Source organism: Microchirus variegatus, assembly GCF_963457635.1.
Source record: "Microchirus variegatus genome assembly, chromosome: 10".
Lineage (NCBI taxonomy): Eukaryota > Metazoa > Chordata > Actinopteri > Pleuronectiformes > Soleidae > Microchirus > Microchirus variegatus.
The window spans coordinates 10,473,483-10,498,801 of NC_139811.1; the positions used below are offsets into that span (position 1 = coordinate 10,473,483).

Below are 25,319 nucleotides of genomic sequence, written 5' to 3' on the forward strand. Positions count from 1 at the left end.
AGCATTGCTGATGTGTGATTTATGCCAGGCCGGGCAGTAGTTTGGTTGGTTTCCTCTCTTTTAATCAACATTTGTTTACTTGAGCATCCATGTGTGTTTCGCCTGAGTGTATGACCTACTTGAGTTTACCAGTGCAGCTGTGGTTCACTTACCTTCACACAAACTCTGATTCCATGTTTCACGTAAAGTCTGCTGGCGACTCCCACAGTTCCCTGTAAAACAAGTACAAGGAATGGATTAAAGGCACCATATGTAAGAATGTGGCCAAAAAACAGTTACTACACTCAAATTCAAAATACCGAGCTCTTTTGGGTTTCGTTTTCTCTGCCATTGTAGCTCGGACTTAAACTGGCAACCCTGGTTTGCTCAGGAGCTGAGACTCCACTGACTGCAATGATTGGTAGACGGCGGTAGGTGGCGCCACATGCGTGATTTCAAAACATAAACATGATTTACAGTCTGCAAAATATTGATGTTGGCGAGTTCAGTTTGTTATATGAACATTATTCCTGAGTCTCTGTGACATATTAGGAGGGTTTTATGGCCAGTTGCTTTAAATTTATTACATAATGCACCTTTAACACAAAGCTGATATTAAGCAGAACTATCATAGAAAACAGGAGCTTTTACTAAATATTTCTAATACTTTTAGTTACTAAAAGCATTGGTCACTTTCGGTACTTTTTGGTGAAGCTGGATACCTGTTCAATAGACAACGTGATGATGAAAAACAACAAATATTCACAAAGACAGTGTAAAACTTACCGATCCAGTAGAAACGGAGCCACCATGGAGTCACTCTGCAACCCTTTCTGTTGCCACCGCTCAAACACAGCGCCGATATTCACTCTGGCCTCGGATCTGCTCTGTAACGGCCTTTTTCTTGGCAGTCGCTTTAACTTTTTCTTCATTCAGACAGAGATCATGATGAATCGCTATACAAATTCTCACAGAATTGGTACTCTGTGATTCCCACGGTGAGAGAGAACATTTTTAAATCTTAGCACAAATTCCTTCTTTCTTTGGCGTTTCAGTGCCACCAGGTGCAGAGGTTCAAGAAATACAACCTTTACAACCAGATTATCTTAAATTAGACTTCACTTGATCCCACACAGTAACAACAAAATAAATAAATATGAGAAATAAAGAGTCCCGGACGCGACGACACAGTCACTGTTAGTCTTTTATTGAGGGTTGTACCCATGTTATACAGCTTTGTATGCTGGCTGCAGGAGCCAGAAGGTTACAAACAGTAATCAGTATACGAGTACAGCCAACAGAAGACCTACTACCTACTACTCTACACCTTAGTACAGATTCTCTTAAGAGCACTCAAATCCAGAAAAATAAGGAGAAAAAAATAATACAGAACAAACCAAGCAACAAAAGGAAGGAGAATAAAGAGTAAATGAAACCAAACAGACAGACAGACAGACAGCATCAGAGGAGACATTCATTATTAGAGCACACTGGAGTTGGTTTTTCTATACCTTGTAATATCAGGCGACTTCATTTTTGTCAATTTTTATACCCATACAAATAAAGATTGTCCTTCAAAAAGTGCAGTTTCCCCCAAAGTTTTCAGATAAAATTCTTTGATGAACCCGAGGAAGACGTTTGAAAAATAAAAAGGTACTTCCTGTTTTTTTTTTTTTTTGTTTGTGAGAGAGGAAGACGTCCCCTCTCGTCCATTTTCAGAGACACCGTACGTTTATATTCTCATATATTATATAGTTTTCAACAGTCTCCCGAAAGCAATGTGCATAATAGGTTTACAGGTGATCCAACTACACACTGTGAATTGATAGAATCTCTATAAAAAACATTGTGGTTGTGTAAAATTTGCAGTTTCACAGGCCTCGACGAGCCGTGACGATAAAACAAATGGACTTTGCAAATCTTAACCTGTCCTCCTCTACTGCTACAACTGGCCCGGCGGTTGCTAGGTAATAAAGTTTTTTTTTTTTTCAGTTTTTATTATTCTTATTATTATTGTTATTATAAGTAGTAGTACGATTCAATGATGGCACATGTTTGAGGAATATTATTGGGAATCCCATCTCAGCTGTTTTTTCACCCCCCGTTTTTGAGGGATTTTCTTGTTTTTATTCAAAGAAAGAAAAAAAAACAAAACCCAAGGTGGACATGGAAGCCTGGGTACAACACTCCACTGCATAGTCTCTCTGAGCAACACCCACTCCCACCCTCTGTACTGTTCCCACCCGCCCCACCCACATATCACCCACCCATGTCTTTGTGCTGGTTAGACTAAAGCTTTTCAGGGTTTGTTTGTTTGTTTGTGTGAATTTATACTAAATGTAAAATGACAAACAACAGCAGATTCTCACAGTTTTTGTGAATTTTTTTTTTTCCTTTTGTGTTTTTTTTTTTTCCGTTTTGTTTTTGAGTTTGTGTTAAAAATAAACAAAAAGCCTTTTGCGCTTCCGATCCGACAGTAGGAGCTGTTGGTTGTGTGTTACGATGTCATAATATAGCATTTGCTCACAGGATAGTTAAGTCAAGAGAAAAAAAACAACAACAGTCACATTATTCTTATAAAGTAGTAGAATATCACCAGCCAGCTTCCCTCTCTCCTTTCCTTCCCCCCTTCCCTCCCTCCCTCCCCTCTTGTTGGGAAGCTGCTCGGCAGCCTTGGGGATTGTACATTGCTCATGGTGGTTTTTCACTTACTGAAAAGGTTTTCCTCACAATATCCTTTTGCAAATGACATTTTCTTCAAGCATTAAAATTGTCCAGCTTTTTAAATACACTCAGACACACAAAATCAAAAAAAAAAGAAAAGAAAAAAGGAAACAAAATTAAATTAATCAATCAATCCCTTTCCTTCCCTCTCCGCCCTCCCCTCCTCAAATTTGGCATGATACTGTGTTTGAACATACAGTTTCTGTACAAGACTGGGTTTTTGCTTTTCCCACACACACACACGCACGCACGCACACACACACACACACACACACACACACACACTTAACAGTTGATTGGACGAGACAGAAACAGCGAGATTGAGCTGTGGTAACATCAACACCAGTAAAAGGTGGTTTACAGGCATCACTTGCTTGTCCCTTCTCTAACAGCAGAGCACTTTCTCAGTTTTTTAAATGTATTTTTTTGTTCCACTGACGGCTAATTCGGTAAAGGATACTGAGGAGGGACAAAAACGTTCTCCCAGACGTCAACGCTGGGAGAGAAGCATTGCCAAAAATCAGAATGAACGAAGTGTGTAAAGTAATTTCATGAAAAAAAAAAAAAAGGGAATACAGACGATTTTAGAGTTGACTTTCTCCACACCTGTCAGTTTTTTTTGTGTGTGTAAGTTAGTAAGTAAAGTAAGAGTCAGAGCAGGAGAGGAAGCGCTGATCCTGGATATGTCAGCTAAAAGAGCCAAACGCAACAAACACCGCGTGTCCCTGAAGAGCCAGGAGAATCCCAAGTCGAGCCTCCTTCGCCCGAGTCACTACGGGGGGGCCAACGTGAGGCTTCATTTCAGTCATTTCTAACGATGCAACAGCCGCCGTCTATCGCCACGGCGACCGGGGATAGACGGCGGAATACTTTCAAAATACAACAAGCGAGCAGTAGTTAATTTTATTTCACTCTAAGGTTTGAGGCTGATCAGGTGCCAGAGGTCGTTTGTACTTTTATTTTTTAAAACCGTTTTTTTTTTCCCCAGCTACATTCTGGCTCAGTGCAGGCGGCGTGGTCACCGCGCTGACCCAGTGGACAGTGAGAGGTAAACCTAGAAGGGGGACGACAACAACAACAACACCTTCCTCCCCCGTCTTCACTCGCTCCCTCACTGGGACCAACAAAGCACCATCTTCACGAACCACAACACACACACACACACACACACACTGTTGTGTGAACACACTCAGTGACACAGACCAGGCATCCACTGCAGTTCCTTGACGTGCTTGTGAAAAGGAGGGGTGAGCGGAAAAGTCTGACCACAAGAGGTCATGAATAAACAAAAAAAATTGTTCATTTGCATATGGAGCAAAAGTCTCAAATTAAGAGACAGAGCTATAATGTATTCTCTAGCCACTTCACGCCAACATGAACCATTACAAATAAATGCCAATCATAACCTTAAAAAAGTCTTAATCCTCAAATGGCTGTTTGAAGTCGCGAGGACAGGCCAAAAGGTCCTCACAGTGATGGTTTCAAACCAAAAATGGGTCCACACAACAATAAACACACACACGCACGTACGTACACACACGCGACCCTGTCACAATGTCTCCATCAGACAGACCTGAAAACTCCACACTACAGCGCCCTCTTCTGGTCTGACTGATCAGCCTTCTCATCGATCCAATCAAGTGCAAAAATCCAAGGCTCCTCAGTTCAATTTGTCAAATTAAATTAACTAGAACAAAAACGACAGACGATGGTTCAGGTTGTTAAACAAGACAAAAACAAATACATATTTGATATAGATATAGCTTAAGCAAAGAGATCTGGAATTAAGTAAACTAATCATTTTTTTTATATAACTGAATTATTTGGTAGAGAGCAGTTCAATACTGGCACACACACCACTGTCAAGTCTGACTAATACTCGAGGTTCTGTCTCACTACGTATGCTTTGAAGTTGTTAAATATTCACGGCTAAACTTTAAAAACACAACTAAAGCAAACATTATTAGTATTTGTGAAATAAAAACCAATATTGGAGAAGGACATGCACACACGCACACACACACACAGGCTGAACACAGAATCATAACGATGAAGAAAATAATAATAATTAAGGTCCATGGCTTCACTAATGCTGACTTCTAAGTTCACACACTCTCTGAAGCGTTTTGTGTTTCCCACCCACCCCTCGAAAAATTGTGCATCATAGAAACTAAACAATCACTGGTAGATAAATCTTGTTATTCACACGTGTTTTTTGTCGACGAACACCACTGGTGGATTTACATTCACGCCACACGCACACGACCCCTTCAACCCAACGCTCTTATCAAGCAGACAAACTCACATCTTGACGCTACACGGACGCACACACTCGCACTTCAGGAACTTCAGATCAATAGAACCCTCCCAAACCCCCACCCGCCCAAACAGGAAAACAAATAAAACAGTACAACAATACAATCATATTCTATTTGTAAACAGGTAGAAGCCACTTGACTTGTTTGTTGCATCTTCGGACACAATTAGGATCAAGGCAATGAAATGTGGACGACTTTTGCACTGTTAAAATATTTTTCTTCAACCAAAACAAGATAATTTTTTTTTGTAATGTTTTTTTTTTTTCTTTTTTCAAAACACCATTTGTGGCAATGAGAGCGATTAAAAAAAAAAAAAGGAAAAGAAAAGAATGTCATATTTTTCATTATGTTGTACTATGTTGAAACATTTAAAACGTTTGGAGACATGGAGGGGGAAAAAAGAAATGCCTCTCAGTAGGCCATGTGAGAGGCTACAGTATGCATAGATACAGATTCGCCTTTCTCTTGGTTTTTAAGTCCGACAAGACATTTTCCACTGACAGTCACACACTCACACGACAAACACTCCCCACTTTTGATTTTTTTTTTCATCAGTGGAGTGGAGGAGTGGCGGAAGAGGAGGAGAGAGAGGGAGCGTTCGACTTTTCTACAGCCTGTCCCTCTGCCCCCCAACATTAGGATCCCCCCTCCCCCAAAAGACAGCATATCGAAAGCAGTGTGTTGAGCTTCTCCAGCTTAAAGCAGTTATTTGGCAGAGAATTTTTTTTTTTTTACAGACCTATACATCGTTTTCAGTGCTAGAAGTTGGATTTTCCTTTCCTACAAGGAGTAGTAGTTTTTTTATTCAACTACAAGGGGGGAAAACTGGCTTGATTTCCTGAGAACCATTGCTGGTTATTTAGCAGACAAAGAGGAATAGTTCAAATAACCAACGCCATGGCCAAAAACACTGATCCGAATTCCCAGAGTTACAAAGCATCATCTTCATCCTCAGTAAGAGTGTACATTTTTTTTTGTTGTTTTTCTATTTTTTATTTTTTTTGTTTAACTTTTTTTATTGTAATAATTTTGTTGTTTTTTTGAGTTTTTTTTTTTTTATTATTTTTTTTATTCCATCTTCTCTTTAAAATGAAGAATGAACACACATTTCGCCTCCTAAGTCTTGTAAACAAGAGGTTGCAGTGTGGCACCTCCAAAACATTGAAAGCCTATTCTGAAAGTGCTGTTCCCCCCGCTGCCCACTAGGGGGCAAGTGGGAGGGCTTGCTAGATAGACCCCGCCCCATATTAAGGTGGGCGAGGTTTGCTAGTCCCAGCTGCGGCTACAGTCCTTTGCACTGCAGAGCTCAACGTTCTTTAGTTTTAAAACAAAATTGGTGCAATACTTTTCTTAATGTCACTTTTACTAATCACCAGATAATCCTCCTAAGTCAGCTTTTACTCTTCGTTAACTATCTGTTGATCTTGAACTCCACGACAACGCAGTAAGGTAGGCGTGCCAAGGCAGAGAGGAGCGCACACATACTCATTCACACACGCGCACGCACACACACACACACACACACACTCATACACACGGAGTACTTCCACACACGTGTGCACACGTACACACACATACGGTAAGGACCTCAATGAGTAAACAGCTACACTGGAAAAACTGGCTGCTCCCTCTATATTGCAGATTATATATATATACTGAGAAAAAACCACATTCAGTGCAAAGTTAAAAAAGCTCATACTCCAACATTGTCAGCAAACAAATGCAAAAAAAACCAAATAAAATAAAAAGAATTGGAATTCAAATAACATAATGAATGAAACAAAAAAATATATATATATAATAATGAGCTCGATTGAAGCTTTTTTTTCGGTCTGAAAGAGCACTACCTGGAAGCAAATATCCATCCTTTCACATTATAGAATTGGCCTGCATGATTCAAGTATTCCGACTGATATGTTTTTGGGCTAAAACAAAGTGGACATATGTGCAGAGAGAAACGTAACTTGTTTTCCACAGGGGAAACCCCGTTTTGTTGAATATTTTGTGAGTGAGAAAGAGTCCAACTAGTGCCATTGTGTTTATTTCTTATTATTATTATTTTTTTTTTAACTTTTTTTTTCTTTTTCTTTTGCTGATTATTGATAATTCTCTACTGACCCTTCCCCCAGCCAGCTTGATTGGCAGGCGGTTCACATGGAGTCCCCACCTCCTGTCAGGTGATCTACCGGGAGGAAGGAGCTGATTGGAGAAGGGCTGCTGATCCTCCCTGCCTCGGTGCCACTGGAGCTCCCCCACAGGCTACTGGAATAGTTGGGCCCGCCCCAAAGCGAGGAGCTGTGTAGATTGCTGCTGTTCCACTGGGTTGGTTCAGGAGCGCGGCTGGGAAACGGGTGAGACTGATCCATCCTGCTCTGAGAAGAGCCGATGGCCTGCCAGCTTGAGGAGGGAGTGGCCAATGACTGCCCTTGTGCAAAGAAACGGTTGATTTCCTCCTCACTGGCAAACTCAGCCAGAATAGTAGTGTTTCCCAAAACACACCTGCAGAGAGACACAACATGACTCACTATGTTTGCTTTCACAGTGACGTCAACTACACCATTTGAATGGACTTCTGTCCTTGTCCAAGCATACAAGCACTCACCACAAATCAGTTTATGGAATAGGACTCCTCTTACCTTGTTAGTATTAGGCAGTTTCTGGTTTCGGTGGCGACTAGTTGTTAGTAGGTCTAGCGCCATTATACGTCCATGAACTTAACATACTCAATTCTTTGAGCTGGTAGAGAATAAACTGTCTCCTCATCTGTCATAATCTGGATTTCGCAATACTTTTCTTGCATGTACTGGCTCCTTCTAAAGTCCCCAGCTCGAGTCCGACTGAACATACAGTACACATGCACTCAGTACTATTAGTCAGACTAATGTTTATATGCATGCAAGTCTGGTTTTGTCAGATTAACAAAAGTTAAGTTTTTGTCAGTACCATTTTAAACTACTCTGTGGCTCAAAGAGATTACACTGTAAGATAAAGAGAGCATGTGTGTACGAGGGCCGTCTGTGTTCTTACATGTGCAGGCTCTTCTGGGCCTTCGCGGCCTCGTCCTTGGAGCTGTAGCATACCACAGCATTACCGTGCGGCAGATTGAGATGGAATGTGATCAGAGGGCCGTGCTGCATGCACAAGGTCCTCAGGGTAGAGCCGTCAATCTGGGAGAGCAGGGGGAAAAAAAAACGTATAAACATATTGAATATTACATTAAACTAATTAAAAAGGTGTATACAAGTACCTGAGGTGTGAGATTTTTCAGAACGAGCCACTGGGATCTCCCTGAGCTGCTGCTGTCACCCCAACTGGAACCTGCCAACACACATAAAAAATGTTATGTTTGTTTTAACTTTAAATTCAGTCCCTTTTTGAAGTGATGGAATCAAAAATATTGAGTGCTGTAAGCTTCCAGAAATTAATCAGACAGAAAAAAGAAATAAGTGAGTTCACCCAGTTCTTACTCTCCTCCTACTGCTGGAGCTAAAGCCTGTCAAAACTTTAGTGCACTGCAGAATCATTTGTCTCAGGAGTGAATGCAAAAGACAGGCATCTCTGTCTTAAAAGGCAAAGACAGAGATGAAATGTGTTTGCAGTTTACAATCACAAGCTCTCACCAGGTGTGTATCTGGACTCCGTGGAGCCCCAGCCCCCCAACCTCAGGGAAGAGGCGTCCCAGCCGGAGGAGGCAGGACTGGGCTTCTGGCTGGTGAGGCCAGGTGGAGGTCTGGAGGGGGCTGCCTTCTGTGGCAGGGGGACCTTCCACAGCTCATGGGCCAGGGAGGAGTTGGACACAGAACCGCCACTGGGAGACCATTTTGACTCACTGGGTCTGGCTGCAAGAGGAAAAAAAGATCAACGTGAAATGATTTTCACATCACAAAATATTTCCACAGATCTGATTAGCTGTCATTTTTAAATATGTGAGACTTGAGTGTTAAAAAAGGATGCATACCTGAAGTGCTTTGTGCTGTACTGGTGAGGGAACCGCTGTGGCTGGAGGCACGAATGGATGACCAGGCACTGTTAGAAGGCATCGTGGTGTTCAGTGATGAGGATGGCCCTGAAAATGACAAAGAGAAATGTTATAACATGCCAGTGTGTTGAGGTTGTAGCACCAAAAATAGCAGCTTTATAAATCTGAATCTGTATTAAATCTGCTCATGAAACACTTGTAATTTCCAGTACAGTTTTAAAGCTATTCAGGTTAAATTACGTTACATGTCATTTAGCAGACGCTTTTATCAAAAGCGACTTACAGGGAATCGAGTACAACCAGTCGGGGGCGGAGTTGAACTTGTGACCATGATGTGTTCTGCACACAGGGTACCGGTCTTAACCACAGAGCTACCCTACCCAGGTTGCAAGTTCTCCACGTTTAAATTACAATAACTTATACTAAAACAGGAGATAAATAAAGAGAAGCTGAAATGTTGACTACAATGAAAAATCTGATCTATTACAACAAACATGGCCTGGCATAATCAATTCTGGCATCAGATTTCTATTAAATTGTAACTGGAACAAATTTCATTATTGATTTAATTGCTATTGAATAGGTTCAAGTGCTTATTATTTTGACTTTGTGTTTATGTCCTACCGTTGTTCCTGTCCCTGAGGTGGTCTGTGTCGCGGACGGTGTTGATGGAGAGGTTGTTGATGACACTGCCGGGGGTCACATAAGGGTCAGTCTCAGGGTCAATGTTGGGGTAACCTTTCCAAGGCTCCCCGGGCCGGAACTCTGCACACACACAGAATCACACACAGACATTGATGAGCAGTTTTCAGAGCAAAAGTTGTTCTTTTATGTTTTTCCCCCCATGTGGATGAGAAAGTGGTAGAAAATGGATGGATGAAGGTCTACCTGGGGGCCAGGTGACAGTATTTCCATGGGGTGGAGGGGAGTTGGCACGGGGTGGCCAGCCATCGCCCACCGAGCCCATTGATTGGCCAGGAGGACTCAGGGGAGATGGGCCAGGAGACAAGAAGTCATAAAAGGGAGAGTCCTCCAGACGCAGCCCAGACGACATAGCACCTGTGAGACAAAACAAGCACACAGACAGTCACTTTGACAGTTCGGTTACACTCTTGTTCATACATAAAACAAGCGCTTAATTAAAAAAGATTGGGGTGAAGATGATTGCCAATCCCTAATCAGTTAAAAGAGTGCCCAGATCAGCTCTAATCCAATACTTGAGATCAGGATTCCCTAGTCATGGATATGAACAGACTCTTCCGTACCAGTTTTGCTGTTCTGCTCCAGAGGGTCAGTAGCCCAAAGTTTTTTCATTCTGGACTGGGGCGGCTCTTTGTAGCTCACAGCTCCACCACCACTGCCACCACCAACACCCATGTCCAGGGATACATTCAGATTCGAGCCTGAAAAAGAAGGGAAAAAGAATATCAGTCAACGTGATTTTAAACCTACTGCATGATGAAAATGTTACTTTATACTGAAATATGAAGACCTAACTTTATTAACTGGAGAAAGCACAGAATTTTTTTTATAAAATTGACACATGATTGTGAACTTACTTAAAGGGAAGTTGCTGAAGGATCCGAGAGCAGCAGAATCCTTCTGCATCTCAGGTGTATTGTGGGACAAGTAGTTATCCATGTACGGTTTGTGAGGTGGAGCCTGTTTCAGCAAAGACGGGTCCAGATGGCGTGGGGGCTGCATCATTGAAGGAGATGAACCAATAGGACGTGTCTAAGGTGCAGATACAGAAGTTTAGAGATGTCACGTCAGCACTACAAAGAGACTGTTATGTTTTCACACACATTATCTCACTCCCACACACACACACACCTGTTCAGTCTGTCGTCCAACAGGCATGGCTCTCTGATTCTGAACCTTCTGCTGCTGGAGAAGAAGACGCTGCAGAAAAACAAAATAAAATCTTTACACTTCACCAAAACGAACATGTGTGATCTACAATATGTCAAAGTGATGATAAAAATGAATCTTGAAATTTTCCAATACAGATTTAAAGTAAAGTAAAAGCGTCATCTTGGCACTCTACCTGTAACTGGTTGATCTGGTTGAGCTGTGACAGCTGGTTGAGCTGGGAGAGTTGGTTCAGCACAGCCACCTGCTGAGGGCCGAACAGAGGGTTCAGACCCCCGTTACTTCCTGGGTATTTCAACAGCGACGGAGGGACCTAAACACAAATCAGAGATCGAGTTGAGTATGTTAAATACCAGTTAAATTCTAGTTTTTATTTGCCTTACATGTTTGACAAAAATCTAGTGGTGCAACTATGGTTATTTTCCTAATTAATTGTTTAGTGCATTATATGTCAGAAAATTATGTGGTAAAAAAAGAAAACCCCAAACATATTATTATACAAACAAAACCAGTCTAAACCTTAAATAAATGATGACTACTGTGTATGTGTATGTGTTACCTGAGAGGGCAGGATGGGTGGAGGCACTTGGTTTCGAAGGTTGGGTTGGGGGGCAACCTGGGACTGGGAGCCACCTCGGCCCTGTGCTACGCTGCTGCCACCCAACATGGGGTTTACATTCTGAGCAGAGACGAGACACAAAAACACACTCACTTTTGTAGTACTCAATTATCTCGCAATTAACAACTTACCAAAGTGAAAATAATGAGAAATGAAATAGTTTGATAACACTTTAGATTATAGTACAGTAACAACAAGGTAATCATTTAAAAATTAAAATGGGGTAATATCCTTATTACATTATGACTAATGCAATGCCTAACTTAGTATAAACGATGGTAATAGTGTAGTAATATGAAGATAACATTATAATAACATCTTACTTCCAAGGTAATATCCAGGTAATGAACATGAATAACATGGTAAAGTTACCATCAGTGCAGAACATGACAATGTTTGCGACTCAAAACAGATATTTGCCATATTATAAAATTGAAATTCTTCCTCACATTTTCCACTGTAATTTCCAAGCTACTACTTGGTGATTACATAACAAATAACAGTGGTTTTAAAATAATACATAATACTACTTTCCTAGTGCAATATTATTATATTGTTACTGTACAACAACAATAAAGTGTTATTGTGTATGGTTACCAATGAACAATTGAAAGCAAATTTATAATCAATCATCAATCTATCAACATGAATTGACAGTTTAATGTCATTTTTGGATTCTTTAAATGTTTAGCAGATTGTAGAGTGGGTTTTCAACTTAAGGCAGCCCCATATTCATCCAACCAGACTCACCTGCCGAGCAGCCCCAGGACTAGAACGGACAGGAGATGGTTCAGAGTCGAGACAGGAGACAGGCTGAGCAGAATTGGAAGGGGAAAAGCTAATGCTTTGATTGAAGGAGTGTTCATCAGAAGCTGGGCTATCATAAGCAGAGTGGGGGGCAGATAGCTGCAGAAGCAAGGCCAAGCACATGTCAGACAGCAAGCGCAAAAAGACAGGAAACACAACAGCAGCAAGAAAAGTACAGAGAGAAAGAGGAGAAGAGCAGGCAGAGGAAACAAATGAAAAAACAGTGTAGTGTCTGAATAAAAAAGGGGTACAGTGAGTTTGAATTAATCAATTGAAACAATGAATAGCAATAGAAAAAGAAGGTGACGCCAGAGGTTGAAAGACGGAAAGATAAAAAAGAAGGAAGCATTAACTAGTGCAGAAAGAAAAGCAGCAAAGCAAAATTAACCCACTGCAGTTTTGGGCAGAACAACGAAAAGGAATTACCATTTCTGATTTATTTATAAAAAAAAATTATTATAATTATTTATATTTATTAATTCGGATGATGAGATGTTACAACATGCCAACACCATATCAAATGGCACATCCATTTTAGTAGTGCACATATCAAATGCAGTGTGTTAGAACAACCACTGAGGGGCACAACAGGGCCGAGAAAGCACTATAACACCAGCTGGTTAAAGCAAGGTACCTTACATCACACACCAACCTAATGATGACCACAATAATACAGACACTGGCCAGTCTTCTTTTAAGTTTTTTTTTGTGAAGGTTCAAGTTTCTGCTCACCTTGTCATAGTAAGAGCTGCGATCCATGGCAGACTGGTGTCGGGAACCAGGGGTTTTCCCCATTAATCCATTGAAATCTCCCATACTGCCCATATCCATTCGTTTGTCCTGCACCATCCCTGCTCCTGACTTCATGGAGTCATCAGGAGAGTCTCTCTGCAAAGGTGAGAACAATAAAAAATAAATTTATTATAATATATAATATATTATTATACAGGGGGGGGGGGGGCGAAGCATAAATGGTGGATTTATACTTCGAAGAGAACAATTCCCTTAATTTTATTGCAGTGAATCAAGAAATGTGGAAACAGTATAGCTTTAAAATTGATTTAAATTATGGAGATAGTACATACAGGGAAGTTCATGTTGCTGAACTGGTTGGTGAAAGGTTTCATCCAGGGTTCATCCTGTTTGCCGACTGGCTTGTTCATCTGAAACACAACAGGAAAATTATTTTAGACTGATGTCATTGGCTGAAACCTGTGAGCTGTAAGAACCAACGTGTAGAAACCTTGTTTGAGCTTTTTTGCTTGTAGTTCCAAGAGCTTTGGTCATGGGACCGGTTGTCCTGCTGATTGTTGCTCCACATGCCAATCTCCACCTCTTCTTCCTGGTCCCAGCTGTTGCCCATGGACCCTTCTTCACCACACCATGTCTCCATGGGTTTGGGACCTGGAGCTGTCAAGGAGGATGGCAGCAAGGACAAAACATTAATATCAAATCGGTGACTGTGTTTACATGAGAACTAATATTCGTGTGTGGACCTACCAGACTTATGGTGGCCTGCCCAGCTAGACTTGGATTCTCTGCTGTCCCTGCTGGGTCCATCCCAAGTGGAACTGCTGTCCATGGGCTTCCCCCAGGCAGATGTTCCGTTGTCCACGGAAACAGGCGGAGCAGCAGTAGACTCTCCCCATGTTGAGGACTCCTTCTGCTGAGGGTACGAGTCACCCCAACCTATAAGGAATCATTAGAAATAGAATATAATGTCAATGAAATAGTCGTAAAAAGTGTACAATTTATGTCAGTGTCAGTTGTTGATAATTAAGTAATTTGTAATTTTACTCTGGAAAATGTTTATTCTTATATTTACACCTGTGTTTCTGCTGGAAAGGGGTTCAGGAAAGGACTGATATACCTGGATAACCCTGCTTATGTAAGAGGTACACAAGTGTCACTTAAATTGTGCAGTTGTGCGCACAGTCCCCACACACTTTCAGACGAGAGTGTATAAGTTCAAAAGGATCCTGTTACAGCTGACCACCCAGACCAACTACTTTCTCCCTGCGCATGAGGCGCTTGGGGAGATGCCAGGGATACCTTCCCTCAAAAATAGGACAGATCATGGGGTGGCCTCAGGCTCCAGTGTCTCCCATGTGACCATGCACACTTGCAAAACAAATACAAAAACATAACAGGAAGAAACAGGAAAACACTGGTAGACTAACTAGCATTCATGTTTTTATGATTTGAGTGCAGGTCGATTTTAGTCTAAATTTTTTGATAACAAAAAAATAAGTATTTCATAACCAAGCCAAAACAATAAATCACTGATTACCATTGAAGGACTGATATTCAAATTTTATTTAATTGATTTTTATGTAAATGTTTTACTATACTGTTTTTACTAAAACCAATATTAACTATTGATAAATAAATAAAAAAGGATAGTAGTAATTTTTTTCTCAGTCCTGTTGCTGGGTAGTTCAAACCACCCTACTGTGCCGTCCACTTAGCTGCTCCATTTTGCTCGCTAGACAAGCAACCCCAAATAACCCTGACAGCCCCTACCCTTCTCTACCCACTTTTACAGAATAGCCGCCGCACTCATTTTCCGCATCTTACATTGAACTTGTTCCTATTACACCAAGTCACAGAACTCCTCCTCTACCTCTTATGGTCTACAACTCTCTTTGTCTCAAACCCAACCAGCGCTTGTGATTCTGAAGAAAAGGGAGGAGGAAAAAAAGGCAAATGAGGGGAGGAAAAAAAAAAAATCAATGCTCTTAGCATTCCAAAGGGATGACTCAACCTGCTTTACAAAAAGCTCTCAACACTGTAGAGAGATGGGAGAGAACAGCTATGGGTGTTTATTTCCTTTATTCTTTTGTACAAACCTTGTATGCCTTTGTATACATTTTTGAGTGCGTGTGCATCAACATTTTTGAGTTTATGCTGCCACGATCCAAATCCTTTTAAGAGAGCCCTTCTGTGGGACTTAAGTCTTTTTTTTTATTCTCAAAGCTTGCTGTCTGCAGCAGAAGTGTTCATATCACTTAGACAGAGATTAATGTCCTAGCATTCTCTACTTTTTCTGACATTAAACCAAAGAAAAAAAAAGTCTGCAACTCACAATTCACTACAAGCTGTCATTAAAATGTAGCCTTAATATTTAATTTTATTAAAGTGAAGCAATGGTAAGGTGTTCATTTATTTAATTGGTTCCAGAGTTATCGTTTCATTGTATTGCAAATTTGTACAAAATAAAGTGTTTGCATTGTACAACTGTTACTTTTCAAATTAGAATATACTCCTCATATTGATCTAAAGACCCAGGCATGGAAACATTTTAATTGTGTGCATGCATAAATATAATCAATATGCCAACTTACCAGAACTGGAGCTTTTGTCCTGGGCAGGAGGCTGCATGGGCTGAGGAGGATGCATCGGTTTGTGTGCCGGGTGGGACTGGTGGTGGGACTGGTGTTGGGTGTGTTGGGTCTGGTGGGACTGGTGTTGGGTCTGGTGGGTCTGGTGGGACTGGTGTTGGGACTGGTGCTGGGATTGGTGCTGGGATTGGTGCTGGGACTGATGTTGGGACTGATGTTGGGACATATTCTCATTGTCTGATTGACTGGTCTTGTTCCACAAGTTGACAGATCCACCACTACCTTTGCCTGAAAAGATACATTAAATGAGCATTTAGTTTTGTCCACTGCTTAATATGACAATCATTAAGTCAAAAAAGGAGAAGCCCGAAATTTTACGGGTCTGCACATTACAAAACAGGATAGGATTACCAGGATCTCCCCATGCTGCAGTGCCATCATCAATCTCCATCCTGCGGCGTATGGACTCTGGAGAAGGCTCCTCCCACCCAGTGGACACTTCCTCCTTCTGGCCTGTAGTGGGCATAGGGCCTCCCACCCAACCTGATTGAAAAGCAAAAAAAAGGGAACAGTTATTCATTTCATGTCTTCTTGATTAAATGCCTTGCTATAAAAATGTATTTTTAAGAGTAAAAAATCAGTTTGGGTACCATGAGAATTGTGCATGCAACCAAGTGAATCTTTAAGTAAAAGAAAAAAACAATTGCTGAAACATGCATTCTTATCGCCTTTATATCTACCTGTGGGCTTGTTTGGGCCTTGATTGCCTTTGGACATATTGGATTCTGGAGCTTTTCCCCACTCGTTGGAGGGCTTGGGATTTGGCTCTCCCCAGTTCTGAGCTCCGTGATTGTTCTTCATTGGCTCTCCCCAGCTCTGGCTGTTACTTTGGGGATTGGGTTTGTGGACTGAGTCGCCCCAGTTGGAACCTTGGTTTGGCGTGCTCTGGTCTGGAGTATTTGATCCTCCACTCCCTACCCAGGTGTTGCTGCTGCTGGTGTTAGTTCGGCTTGGCTCGCTCCAACATCCAGAGCCAGAACGATCGCTATCACTGTCCCAGCCCACTGAGCCTGCACCTTTTTGGGACTCACCCCACTGGTTGCTGGCTCCTCCTCTGCCACCATTTCCACCGCTACCCCAACCTTCAGTTCCATTTCCCCCATTGGAACCCCAGCCCTGCTGTGGTTTGGGTGCATTAGTCCAGGTATTGGACCTAAACAAGAACATTTAAGTTGATCAGCAATACATTTGACAGGCAACAAATTACAGTGGTTAAAAGGATGGAAACAAATTACCTGTCATCTTTGTTATAGTTGTTGCTCCATGTGTTACTGTTCGTGGTGCTACCCTTATAGCTGGACCCATCAACCCAGCTACTCTGCCCACCTCCTCCACTGGCTGGGCCTTTGCTGTCCCACCCAGTTGATGTTCTCTGGTCTCCCCATCCTGAATTTCCTGGGCCTGAGTTTCCTGGTCTACCTCCCCAGCCTGCAAGTGAATTAAAAGTTAGATGAATTTCATGACATTCCGTAATAGCAATTGTTGTTCTGTATGCATGCTGTATTTATATCACAATGCATTCCAACAAACATATTTTGTCAATACCTCCAGAATTATGAGAGGGACCTGTCGCCGTGCCCCAGCCGGAGCCTCCACTGCTGTGCTTTCTTTCATCTGCTCTTGGAGCCTGGGACTGATTTTTAGCAGATTTGACATCCCAGGCTGTGTTCTGCCGTATGGGAGTCTGACCCCAACCAGTGTTGGACAAAACTCTTGGGTCCACATCTGCTTGGGCCACTTCAGATATTACTGTTGCAGGAGGTGTAACTTTTCTATGGTTTCCTCCTTTAGACTGGTAGCCATCTCTGTCTGAACTGGATTGGCCTCCAGAGCTTTCTCCACTTCCCTCACTTCCCCCAGAGCGACCCCAGCCTCCACTGACACTTCCCAAGCCATGGGCTCCACCTACTCCACCTCCAACTCCCATGCCAATAGCATCATCCTCCAGGCTCTTCCAGCCATTGTTGGTTGAGCTTCCTTTCTGACTTGGAGCATCTGAAGAGTTGTTACCAGGAGCTGCTGATCCCCATTCTCCATTTGACATCTTGTTGTTTGAGGCAGAAGAAGACGATGAGGATGAGGAAGAAGAAGATGCGCTGCTCCCCCAGGGACGAGGTATGCCTGCAGGAGGGCCCGCCATAGATTGGTTCCCATTCCCTGTTCCTGCAGGGCCTGGGATTTGATTGGAGCCAGCACCCCAGGGCAAGTTGCTCTGAGGCTGGTTTGGGTTATTGGCAGGCCCCTGGTCCCAGTGTGGGGCCCCAGTGTTGTGGATATTATTACTCTTGTAAGCAGCAGTAGAGGACATTTGGGGGTTTCCAGCCTGCATTAAGGCAGGGTTTTGGGGGTTCACAGTGTCTGCAATTGGGGGGCCCTTGTCTCCAGGGTAGGTAGTTGCGCCCCAAGGCGTACCGAAGGCCCCAGCACTCCCCAGCTCTCCTTGGGAGGTCTGGGGGGCTGATGAGGGGTTTCCATTGGCCAGTGGACCACCATTCCCTCCTCCAACGGAACCCCAGGAACAATCCCCGCTGAGTTGGGGTGAGGCGGTAGAGTTTGGTGGACTAGAGGTCATTGTGGCATTAGTAGTAGTAGTAGTAGTATTCATCATAATAGTGTTATTTGGTCCATTGGATTCAGTGTTAAGGTTGGTAGGCTGCAGGCCACCATTTCCTCGGATGCTGCTTCCTAACGCCTTGCTGCTTGCTGTACCATTATTCACATCTGCATCTTCCATCATAATGCTGTTGTCTGGAGCTGCCATGCCACCCCAGCCCAGCAAGGGGCCCTGTTGGGGGGCTATACCCAGTTTGGAATTCATCCCCTGAGCCTGTGGAGGCCGTTGGCCCTGGGACACTGGACTTGGGGTTGGATTCTGGGGCCAGGCACCGTGGTTGGCATTTGGGTTGAAAGTGTTCGGGTTTAACCCACCATTGATGCAGGGGGTGCTTCCACCCGTGGCTTTGATGCTGCTGCCGGACTGGGTGCCCCATACACCACTGTTACTGACAAGCTTGATGTTGTGGCTACCCATGTTATTGCTGCCAATACTGCTGGACCCAGCCATGGAGTAGTGGGAGGACCCGGCGATGTTATTTCCATTATTTGCATCGCTGATGGTTCCCATTCCTCCGCCGATAACCTGACGACTGTTGCCATTGCTTTCTCCATTCACAGAAACACTGACCATCATGGCAGAAGAGGGGGAAGAGGCCGTAGAGGACACAGAGGAAGAAGCATTTGCTGACATCATCATCACTGCTGTAACTGCAACAGCAGAGAGGTTTTTCTCTGAGCCGAGTGAGGAGCTAGAGTCGGCATCCATGCATTCTGATGCCAGCTCAGGGTCTGATCCTGATCCACAGCCAGAGGAGGAGGAAGAGGAGGAGCAAGAGAAGGTTGAGGGAGGCCAGACAGAAGAGTTGGTTGAAGAAGGATTGTTGGGTTTGCCGGTACTTTCGTCCACTATGACTTTGCCCCAGTTGCTGTTGCCGTCACTGCTGCAGGGAGAGCCAGAGGACCAAGGGGAAGGCTCATACTGTGAGTCCAAGCCAGGATGCTCCAAACCTAGGGAGATAAAGAATGGACATAGGCAGAAGACACCGTTAGATTTAGGATTTTGAATGTTTTCAGTTTTTCAAGAAATCAGGAAAGGTGTGCATTTGTCCTTGTCCATGTATTATACTAAATACAATATGTGGCTTTAGTTACCTCATTCTGGGTCAATTTTTTTTCTTTTTTATTCCCTCTAACATTCAGCTGCCCTACAGTTCAGAATGTGATCAGTGCCAGGTCTGAGTCTGGACACAGCTGCCACCACTTTGTCACCACAGCAGGACCCAAAAGCATGCCAAAGCTATAAACTAGAAGTCAGGGAGGCAAATGATGACCAACAGCAGGGGAGGAGAGAAGGAAGGCATAGAGGAGATGGCAATTGAGTGTGAAACCAGGGAGGCAGAAATGAAAAGGGGTGGGGGGGTGCACAAGGTGGCAAAAGATTTGAGGCAACTAAAAGCCCAGATTTAAGATTTTTACTTTGGTGCATATTTCTTCTTCTAATCTTACAAAACATAATTCCATGAATATTGGCTTTAATGACATATCCAAAAATATATTAAAGAGAACCATTGGGATCTGATGTTGCCATTAATGCCATTACAAATGCACTGAAATTAGTCAGAAAAGTAAATGGTTCCCTGTTTACTTCTATAGTTACTCTGTGGATCGTTAGCAATGGAGCTCCTATTAATTTTCCATGATAAACCAATGTTGAGGCATTACTGTACTGGAGGTCCAATTAATGTTTGAATGCGAGGGTGGCGACATCATTAGTGAGGCAGACCTTCAGTATGAAATAAGCTGCTGTGATGTTGAAGGTTATAAGGTTTAAATAATCTAATTGGACTTTTGTCTTTCAGCATTTTTTGTTAGATAATTTGATGTCACAAGGTGAAATAAGAATATCTTCAAAATAAAGACAGAATTTCTAGCTTGTTGATAAACAACCATTTAGCTGATCAGAGAAGCCATTATGCAGGAGCTATGCAGTGAGCAAATGTGTCAGTGGTTTGAGTAATATAAAGAGGTACAGAGGTTTTCTGCCTTTCACCCTAGGTCAGGTGGGATTGGCTCCAGCTCCACCACCCTCATGTGGAGGATAAAGTGGCAGAAAAAGGCTGGATAACACCCAAAGCTTCAGCTCCAAGTCATTTTACTTCAGCTCAGTACGGTTTTATTATTTGAAATGATTATTAATCAAATCATGCTTCGACACATGATATGTTGCCCACCAATTAATCACTCTCTGCTAAAAGGTGTGTGCCGTTTATTGGGTTTGCTTGCAAGTCTCGTTTTGTGCCTCTTCACACCCACTTTTTCACTCACTCATTAAGCCACTCTTCCTCAGAGTTTCATCGGTAGACGCCAGGTCGGCCTGTGTCTATCTACTCTGATGATTACAAAACAGACAGCCAAAGTAAGACATCCAAAAGAATGGAAGAGAGAAGAAAACGGGGAGGAAAAAAGCTAAAAGCTTATTTGTTGTCATCACCTGTTTGATTAGGGGAGTGGCTGACGGAATCCCGAATGGGAGCCATGCCTGGAAAGAAAGAGGGAAGACTGTCAAACAGGTGAAGAGAGTCAGAGATAGAGGGAAAACAAACTGAGAAGAGAAATGTTAGAAGAGCTGGGGTAGATAGGTCATTCACTGGGAATCAAGCAGATAGACAAGAACACAAGTGTGTAAGTCAGAGGGTATTTTAAGAAGAAGAAACTGAAATCTCATTCTAAACTTGCTACTAGATATGTTATGGATTATAATTAAAATTTGATAATATATAATTTACATTTGCATCAAATCTCTCAGAAAACCAGCATTAACCTGTGTGTTGTGCAATTTAATTTCTGGTCAATAGTGACCACTCTGATAAGACCAACCAGCACATATGTACTTCAAAAATCTCAGGATTAGCTTTTTCATTCACACTACAGTAGACGAGCAGAGTCATTAAGAGCTGTGAGTCAGAACGCACTCTTGTTTGAACATTTACTGTGAATAAAACAAACTGTCAAACTGTTACTTTGTTTATTTAAGGATGTGAACATTAGCAGACAGTGTGTGGGCCAATGTCTCAATGCATTTGAGGATACAGATAGATCAAGGCAGTATGATGTGTTCTCATCTTTCTTTAAATAATTTACCTGCGAGTGTGGCTTGTGGCTGTGGCTCCTGGTTGGGCAGGAGAGCGTCCTGGGGTTGAGTGGAGAACAGGTGACCTCTGGATCCCAGGGCGACGAAGGAGATCAAACGTAAAAGTTTACAGGACAATGCCTCAAGGATCTGAGGTGAAGAGGCGGGGCTTGTCAGAGCAGGCAGCAGGCTGATCAGGCCCCCTTGGCATTGCTGAAGATAGTATGTGTGTTTATGTAATAAAGTATATGTGCAAGTAGGTGGGTATATGTGTAGGGAGGGGGAAGGGGGGTATGGTTTAGATTTAGGACTCTGCCTTCACTTGGTACACTCTGGCACTGTGAAGAATGACAGAAAGGGACAAGAGAAACAAATTAATGACTTAAGAATACACCGCAAATCATCAACAACTAAACAAGCAACCATCTGTTTTTAAAATGCATAATTATAACATCAGTCCCAAAGACTCAGTATAAACACAGTTTGTCTTGAACTATTCTCATGAAGCACATTTCAAAAATAATTTTGTGAGTCATGGCACCAATAGAAAAACTGCATGAGTATCAGAAGCTGTCATGATCAGATATGGGCTTTACTGCCCTTTATTCCGAATCGTACTGATGACATGACTACATAAATGAGTCCGACTGTATAGATGTATCTGCTGTCAGACTGTTTGTGTGTGTGTGTAAGTGCCTGTGGGTGTCAGACAAGGAGAGGTGTTAAAAAAAACAGATGAGGAGTTTTAAACATTGTAACAGTATAAAAAAAACTGTCACCTCCAAATACGGTTTATGTGATAGGACCCGAGGTTGCATTCAGGATGCATTAGGATCGTTCAGACCTGTATTTAACAAAATCTGGATTGGATCACTGAGGATGGATGTTAATATCAGGTCTGTATGGAGGTCTATGTTTTTGATTCAGTGACAGTGTCTTCTGAACATGGCACCTTTTTTGCCCTCTCTTCTACTGGAGGAAACAAATATTTCCCATCTGTCTTCACCTTTGCTTATTATATACTTGAGTCTTAGACAAGTATGTGAGTCAGTCAGATGAGTCAGAAAAGCAGCATGTAGAAAAATGAGGAGGGTGGACCCCCACCAACAGTTCTCTTTTTAACGGGAAATGAATGTGTACGATTTGGACCAGATTACAGTTGTTAAACAGCCTAAACGCTGTCAACGCTACCCTAGAATGACATGGCAATGAAAACCTGCTATCCTTGAACAGAGCAGAGAAAACAGAAGTTCAGACAGTATGTAACAGGAAAAGTGGACACAGGAATGAACAGCAGAGAGGGACAGACATCCTTCAAGGAAAGTGGACCAGTGTATTTGACAGCAAGAAGAAAAGTGTGCATGTCTGCCTGTCTCGTGGCCTTTTCTCTGTGCAGGTTAGTAAGTGCGTTAACTCTCTCTGCCTGCTGCAGCAGTACACAGATCTATTTATAAACCCCCAGTTCAAATAGCAACCACTCTGTTCACCAGCCAAAACGATAAGAGACCCAACACACTCGTGTGCACAATGAACAAGTGTGCAGGAGCAATGAAGCAAGGATGTGTTAAAGGTTTGCAACGGTCAGGGAAATGTTTTTTGTGATTTTAACATTCAGTGCAGAGTTGCGTGTTCCTTTCAGTGAGAGTAACCCAATTCAAAACAAACAAAAATGAAATCCAAACATTGCAGCTCATATTACGAGGAAAGCTTCATTTAGACACACAGCTATAAAAACCTATGTATTAACGAGAAACACTTTACGGAGGCCAAACTCCAACTTCATTAATTTTACAGCTCACTAGCTAAACCTGGGCATAGGGCCAGCACCTTAAAATGAAGCCCGTCAGCTGCTTAGCTACCCTCTGGAACCAATCAAAAGGACAATGATATCATCATTACAAAAACTCCAGAGAAAGTATTCTAGAGAAGGGGCATTTCATGAAAAAGCAGCTTTGACGGTAAAACTGAGCTGCTCAACCCCACCCCCCCCCCCCCCAACAGCCACTATGCAAGCCCATTCCGGTGAAGTGTGTGGTTTACTTCATTAGATCTGGAGTCAAACATCCTACATGAAAGAACCTCCATCACATGCTTTATCCTAATCCTACGCATGAATAACCATTCATCCAAATTAGGCAGTGCAAATCAAAATAAGTTAGAATGATAGTTAGTACCACTATCCACATCAAATATCAAGCAACTGGTTCATGCTGAACAGTTTGAGAAAAAGAGATTTTCACTGATCAGTACTGCAAGTTAAAATGAATTCATTTCTAAAAAAATTAAGACACCCAGACTGTATTTATTGCCCGTCACTGAAACACATAACATCCTAATCTGCTTTTTAACAGAGTTAATCAGTAATTTTATCAATCAGTAGCTCATGTTTTAAAGCACAATACAGTTTAAGGTCAAAATGGCACAGGCAATAAATACCATTTGAATGGAAGATCATTTCCTTCTTTTTTAATGAAATTATGGATTGATCCAGCACCTTTCTAAATGTTTTTATTCCAATTACAATGTCATGTTTCATGATGTTTCGAGCACAAATATCTCACATTTCCATTTCAAAGTGGGGATACGATTCTTCTCTTGATTTCCCCCACCAGATTAAAAAAAAAGTGGGTAAATTAACGTTTTCTTAAAAAAATAAAATAAAATGAGCCAAGGTTTAGAAAATTATTAAAGGTTGCCATGTAGCCTGTATCTGCATGTATTTTAATATTTTTGTATTAAGTGATTTATAACAGCATTCGGTAAAATGTCAAATTCACTTATTAAGCTACTTATGAATCATTATATATAGTTATGTGACATTATTAACATAAACCGTGAACACTTTGTGCCACTGGTGTGGAAAAACATGTTCTTTGCGGCTACTCAGTGCAGTGTACAGTTTGTTCCTCACTCTCACTGCTTCCATTTGAGAACGGCTTTCATGAGGGCCCCCCGAGTTGGCAGCCGCTCAACTGCTATCATCTTACAGACAGAGGGCTGGGGGATGTGTGTGTGGGGAAATAAGCAAAAGAATAAGAATAAACAGTCAATACCAAGGTAAGGAGGAGGGGAAAAGACAGAAGAGAAATGTGGAAAAGGAGGGTTGAAAAGACAGAGGCAACAGAACCCGTCATTGAGGATGATGTGAGAGGAATGCAGCTACAGATTCAAACATGTATAAAAGCAAAGAGGTCAACTTCCTGAAGTCAGCAGCACACAAACCCAGGACAAGGTGTACTCCTTTAACAGACTATCAGTGGCAACGAAACAAAGACTCAGAAGGAAAAGTTTACGATAGCATGCTTTCTAACTTCCTATCGACACAAATAACCTGGCGATCAGAGGAGGATCTTGTGCATTTTAACACAAATATATAATGCAATTTACATGGGTTCATATCAACTTTTCCAGCAATGTGCCATTTCCAATGTAATGCTACGACATGGAGTCATCTTCCAACTGTTAGCATAGCATTACTGTCTGTCGTGAAACTTACATTCTAAAAACTTGGAACAGCAAACAATATCATTTATTTTGTCAATTGCATCATCCAGACAATCACTTTAGAGATGAAAATAGTAATTACCATAACTGTGTCACGGCTACAAAGGTGTTGTCATTTGTTTTGACACTTGCAGGATTAATAGAGTAAAATAGGCTCAAGTGTCTGTATTTGAAATTATCTGTTCATTGCCTTAACTACTTGGGGTGCTTTAAAAGTCCCATTTTGCTTTGTCTAATTTGTTCACATATATAACATAATAATTATAATATAAATTGGTTTGGTTTTACAAGAAGTTGAGAAAACGCCTCTCTACAAAGACTAGTAAACAATCTGGAATGCATTGTATAAACTCAAGTCCATCTTAATTCATTCATTCACCTGACTGTCTAATACACTGGTGTGACCTGAACAGTGTTTTTTATTATAGCT

At 42.0% G+C, this 25,319-nt stretch overlaps 1 protein-coding gene across 3 annotated transcripts in view; it reads right to left on the reverse strand.

Annotated features, from left to right (window-relative positions):
* Nucleotides 1–5,148: 5,148 nt before the first annotated feature.
* The window catches only part of LOC310932784 (trinucleotide repeat-containing gene 6A protein-like), a 29,943-nt gene continuing 9,772 nt past the window's right edge, over nucleotides 5,149–25,319 (reverse strand). The window contains exons 4-27 of one of the 3 annotated variants that reach the window (XM_083896144.1): nucleotides 21,397–21,723; nucleotides 20,747–20,794; nucleotides 17,245–19,263; nucleotides 16,935–17,127; nucleotides 16,380–16,852; nucleotides 16,051–16,182; nucleotides 15,643–15,927; nucleotides 13,799–13,987; nucleotides 13,542–13,708; nucleotides 13,384–13,461; nucleotides 13,031–13,186; nucleotides 12,242–12,304; nucleotides 11,432–11,551; nucleotides 11,048–11,185; nucleotides 10,834–10,902; nucleotides 10,560–10,734; nucleotides 10,266–10,403; nucleotides 9,889–10,059; nucleotides 9,625–9,765; nucleotides 8,980–9,087; nucleotides 8,642–8,860; nucleotides 8,269–8,339; nucleotides 8,049–8,188; nucleotides 5,149–7,520 (exon numbers count right to left, since the gene is read on the reverse strand). In XM_083896144.1, the coding sequence (XP_083752270.1) occupies nucleotides 7,172–7,520; nucleotides 8,049–8,188; nucleotides 8,269–8,339; nucleotides 8,642–8,860; nucleotides 8,980–9,087; nucleotides 9,625–9,765; nucleotides 9,889–10,059; nucleotides 10,266–10,403; nucleotides 10,560–10,734; nucleotides 10,834–10,902; nucleotides 11,048–11,185; nucleotides 11,432–11,551; nucleotides 12,242–12,304; nucleotides 13,031–13,186; nucleotides 13,384–13,461; nucleotides 13,542–13,708; nucleotides 13,799–13,987; nucleotides 15,643–15,927; nucleotides 16,051–16,182; nucleotides 16,380–16,852; nucleotides 16,935–17,127; nucleotides 17,245–19,263; nucleotides 20,747–20,792 (5,640 nt within the window). In that variant the 5' untranslated portion in view covers nucleotides 20,793–20,794; nucleotides 21,397–21,723 and the 3' untranslated portion in view covers nucleotides 5,149–7,171. Of the gene's footprint in view, nucleotides 7,521–8,048; nucleotides 8,189–8,268; nucleotides 8,340–8,641; nucleotides 8,861–8,979; nucleotides 9,088–9,624; nucleotides 9,766–9,888; nucleotides 10,060–10,265; nucleotides 10,404–10,559; nucleotides 10,735–10,833; nucleotides 10,903–11,047; nucleotides 11,186–11,431; nucleotides 11,552–12,241; nucleotides 12,305–13,030; nucleotides 13,187–13,383; nucleotides 13,462–13,541; nucleotides 13,709–13,798; nucleotides 13,988–15,642; nucleotides 15,928–16,050; nucleotides 16,183–16,379; nucleotides 16,853–16,934; nucleotides 17,128–17,244; nucleotides 19,264–20,580; nucleotides 20,631–20,746; nucleotides 20,795–21,396; nucleotides 21,724–25,319 lie in introns of those variants that run through there. The other 2 variants (XM_083896146.1, XM_083896145.1) reach the window with 2 other exon arrangements.